This window comes from Penaeus chinensis, chromosome 31 (assembly GCF_019202785.1).
Source record: "Penaeus chinensis breed Huanghai No. 1 chromosome 31, ASM1920278v2, whole genome shotgun sequence".
In the NCBI taxonomy this organism is placed as follows: Eukaryota; Metazoa; Arthropoda; class Malacostraca; order Decapoda; family Penaeidae; genus Penaeus; species Penaeus chinensis.
In genome coordinates this window covers 36,264,076-36,269,075 of record NC_061849.1, presented here as the reverse complement: position 1 = coordinate 36,269,075, position 5,000 = coordinate 36,264,076, and the positions used below count along the sequence as shown (strand labels likewise).

Sequence of the window (5,000 nt, the reverse complement as noted above, 5' to 3'; positions counted from 1 at the left end):
TAAGAGGGAACCACGAGATGGCGTCAAGGAAAGCTACGTCGGGTCTGCGTTCCAACAGCAGGATGATCGGGTTTAGCGAAGTCTTCGGTCTGGAAGTGAAGAGAGAGAATGGGGGCAGTTAGTATGTTGGAACATTGGGATTGAAGCATATTGGTGTTTTAGGACTATTTTACGGGACTGGGGTTGGTTGTGGCGATGTTGAGGTTGTTTTGTTATCGTTGCTGCTGTTGTTAGTCGTTATCGTTATCATCATCTTAATTATTACCATTATCATTATCATTATCATCATCATAATCATAATCATTATCATCATCATCATCATTATCATCATCATAATTATCATCATCGTCATTATTGTCACACCACACCACCACCGCCACCCTCACAATCCTTCCCACCATACCGAACACGCACTATCATCACGCCCCACACACACGCACACACACAAGCCATCGGCCTCGAAACCACTCACCGGAAATGAGCTCTAAGAGGAATGAGGAAGTTGTAGATGCCATTGCTAGCGTAATCAGCAGCTAGGATCACAGCGCGGTTTTGCCAGTTGTATTCCTTGGCACTTCTGTAACTGCAGTGCTCACACACCTGCGCGTTGAGGGAAAGGTAGAACAGGTCAGGATTATAACACAAAACTAACATCAAAAGTAAGAGGAAAAAACTGCTTATGCAGTTACATTCTTTTAAACAAAAAAGTAAAATAAAAATGATTATACAGTCACATTTTCTTTTCTCATGTAGCCTACCTGTACGCATTTGTGAGACCTGTCTACGGGTAATTTAACTTTCCTTATGAATCTGGTGGGGACTACGAGGAAAGCTTTATATAATCGTTCGTGTCTCTCTACAGATTAAGCTTTTATTGTTCTTGTGTCATGAAAAGGTTGAGAGACTATTACGTCATTCAGCAAACTACACTGCTTATAAGCAGTTGAAATTCCTTCAATACAAACTCTGTATTTATAATTACAAAAAAATATTTAGTAAATCAGTGCATATATGTGAAAAGTTGGACAAAAATACTATAGCATTGACTGTAGGCTGAAGAGCATTATTGCGTTTTGGAATAAAAAAGTGCTTGTGGACTGAAAAATTTATTTTATTTTCCAAACAGGATTTGTTATCATGGCTATATTGCACACATATACTCGCATCTCCATTTAAGATTGGCGAACAGTATAGAATTCACATAATCTCTCGCCACCATAAAATACATAAATATCATGATATATTGACCAGAACAACTGTTAACTTTCAAATAAAACTTTCTTAGATCTTAACACATACCAGGCACAAAGCACCATTAATATCGCTGATGCCTTAGCACTGGTTGCCTTGAATCATCATGTTAGACTATTTAGTAATTAAAACATATGGGACATAACTGCCGACAGCAATTATTTTTTACCCATTTCAACTTCTTTGAATCTCTACCTTTCAAAAATGTTAATATGGATATCTATCTACATAAACACCGTGTCACGTTACATAAACATACTTCGTGTTACAAATACAGTGTAGAATAAAACCAGTCGGAGAACTACTCGGTATAAAGACAAGTAAATTAAGTAAATTTTTTTACAAGAAAAATATAAGGAAAGTGATGAAGTATTCTTTTAAGAGTTAGCTTTTAGTAATTTTATATCTGATGGTGAAAGAACAATTCTGTTTAGTCTTAACAGATTAAAAAGAAAAGGTGGAAAAGAAATTCTAGCCACTAATTACTGAATGAATTATTAAAAGAAAGTGATCATACATACACACGTATACAATTATACATGTATGTATATATGTACATATATGTATTTATATGTATATATATAATAAACTATCCAATAACTGAGTCAAGCCGCTCATTTCAGATCTTTACTGAAGCTGCAAGAACAACAGTGTAGGCGATGCAGACAAATTACCACATTCAGTTTGAAAGTCATGAAATCATTATCACACACAAAACATAAACATTCCAAAAGAAAACATAGGTGAGGTCTGTATCACGTAATAACCACACAAAGCCAAACTGAATCGAGGTTGTCATTCGTCTCTCGCATGAACCTCAGTTGATGATGAAGCCACAACGACTACTTATTTCAGTTCTTTCATGCTGTGTCTCTCCGCCGAGGAGGAGGAGGTCCTCGGGCGGGGACAGTTGATGCGCTAACGAGGTTGTTCTGCCATGCTACACAATACCAAATACGCTGGCAGTCATAACATGGAAACCAAGGTAAAAAGGAAGAGAAAAAGGAAAAAGGAAGAACAAAGAGGAATATTTATGGCCAGGTACTAGCAATGGAAAAGAAGAAAAAAACAAATCATTTGCATCTAATACTTGGAAGTGTAAGAAAAAGTAAACAGAAAACGGAAACTAATCAAATCGTTTTGGAATTGCCCAAGTGTAAACTGACATTTTTTTCGTTTATGGGTGAAGTGAAAAAGAAAAGAAGAAAAAAAGAAAAACATTTATTTTCATTGCCATATACATAACATGGTATTGAAATGTAACAGGTGAATACAGCTGAAAATTATCAATTGATAATCTCAACAAATAAAATGTATGTCAAAAGGAACAAGATACAAGTAAACATGCAAAACTTACAGGACTGATACTACTCTGAAAAAAACAAAGAAAAACAGTTAGCTACAGAGCAGGTCAACAAAGGAGAGTGGTTGAGGAAATACACACAGCCACAGACCATCACCCGTGTACAGTTTCTAGCTACAACTAGGCCTACGACAGACAGAACACCACAAAAACATTTCATTACTCTTCGTAAACTAGCTTTTATGCCACAGTGAAATAAAAGAAAAAATGAGTATGATACTAATTGGCAAATGCATACTCTTACGTTCACAAGATGCTACATGCTAAGCTATAGTCACAGATTTATAGTAAACATTGACTGAATAGTAATATAGACAAGAGTTCGATGTACCAACATTATGAATGTTTTAATTCTGGTGCTGGAAAATCGTTTGTCTGGTGAACATCAAGGCATCATTGAATGCAGTGAGTTCTATGGCAGAGTGACATACTGTAAAGCAACTGAAATTGGTGTGGTAATAATGCACTGTTTGTGTTTTGTTTTCCTCCAGATTTTGATGAAACTTTGACTGGAAAATATACGTTATTAGAACTCTTTGAGACACGAAGAAAATCTGAAAGTAAGATCTGGGACTCGGCACAGATATCACTGGTACATTTGAGAACAGATGTTAGAGGGAAACCCGAGATGCAAATACAACTTGTATTTTACATCGTGGGCTGTGATTCTAATGGTATGAATGCGCCTGATGCTGGCGAAAATAATCATGAAAAAAATGCAGTCCACTTAATACTACGATCCTGTCAGTCTATCCCAAATGAAGTTTGTGGATGAAATGAAGGAACACACACACACACACACACACACATACACAAACACACACACACATATATATGTGTGTGTGTGTGTGTGTGTGTGTGTGTGTGTGTGTGTGTGTGTGTGTGTGTGTGTGTGTATAGTGTGAGTGTGTAGTGTGTGTAGTGTGTATAGTGTGTGTGTGTGTGTGTGTGTGTGTGTGTGTGTGTGTGTGTGTGTGTGTGTGTGTGTGTGTGTGTGTGTGTGTGTGTGTGTGTGTGTGTGTGTGTGTGGTTATATGTAGGTCATCAAATAGGATTTCCTCTGTCTTTTCCATTCAGTTCAACGGAATATTTCTGTTATGATCAAATCATTGTATTTAATATATTTTCCTTTCTTTCATTATCATCTTTGTACAATGGATCCATAGTTAGATTTCTCCGCGTTACTCTACCTAAGTAATTGTCCTTTAGTAGAAAGAAAGAAAGAAAGAAGGAAAAAAAAAAAAAAAAGCAATCCGTGAACATATATCATCAGACGTATAATTATCACAAAAAATAAATCTGTCAGTGTCCATTCACGGATGCCACTTGATATTTCCTAGCAATTTATTTTCATTTAATCCTGAAACTGATTTCGCTTCGCTTGTGACTGCTGCAAACAACAGCTGTCAACCTCCAGTTTTCAGAAGAAACACACTAATTCTCCTACACAGCTTATGGTGTTGTTGCCCCTAACGAGCCCTTCCCGAGGGAGCCACGCCCTCCCATCATCCCTCCTTGCGGGCGTGTTGCGCCGCCCGCGAGGCATAGGAATGTGGCTTTAGGTTGCCTGTCGACGAGGCTTATCTGGTGTGGGGATCATGTGGAGCCTTGAAATACATCGTGTATGTGTGTATATATTCACATATATATGTATATGTATATGCATATGTATATGTCCGAGTATATGTATATGGATATATATATATATATAAATATATATATATGTATATATATATATATATATATATATATATATATATATATATATTGAACACACACACACACACACACACACACACACTCATATACATATATATATACACACATGCATATATACATGTGTGTGTGTGTGTCTAAATCGATGCATATATATGCAGCACCAATACCCTATCAATAAGAGAAAGAAAACCATGACGTAGGAAACCTACAGCTTCCTGTTCCTAAAGCAAGGAAAAAAGGCCCAGATGGAGATGCAGCTTCATAACAGATGACAGTTTAAAATGTGGTCAGAAAATGATGGCGTGATCTCAAAGGTAATTAGGAGAAGGGAATGAAAGAGTCAGTAATGTATACATAAAAAAGTCCGGCAGATCTGCATGTAATTGGTTTAATGTTTATAAAGATAGGGGAATCTACATCCCCTCAAAGGGGCTGAGTCCCTCTCCAGCCACCGTCACATAAGTGGTCGCAAACGGACTGAAAAGGCTTCTGAAATCAGTCTGCAAGCAACTACTTCCTCGCTACGTCTCTCCTCTCTTCTAACTCACTCCTTATATTCATGCACATGCCTGCCTTGGGGAAACCTGCATGACCTTTCTTTTCTCTCTAAGCTACGTCTCTCGAGGCGCCGCGGGTGGCTGCGCTAAGGGCGCCTGTGGGGACCTGG

The 5,000-nt window shown here is 37.6% G+C and overlaps 1 protein-coding gene across 1 annotated transcript in view; it reads right to left on the bottom strand.

The window, feature by feature from the left end:
• The window catches only part of LOC125042156 (potassium channel subfamily T member 2-like), a 443,899-nt gene that overhangs the window by 55,747 nt on the left and 383,152 nt on the right, over positions 1-5,000 (bottom strand). Inside the window, exons 21-23 of the mRNA XM_047637623.1 lie at positions 759-781; positions 473-600; positions 1-89 (exon numbers count right to left, since the gene is read on the bottom strand). The exon at positions 1-89 is cut by the window's left edge and continues 28 nt beyond it. Of these exons, the coding sequence (XP_047493579.1) occupies positions 1-89; positions 473-600; positions 759-781 (240 nt within the window). The remainder of the gene's footprint in view (positions 90-472; positions 601-758; positions 782-5,000) is intronic.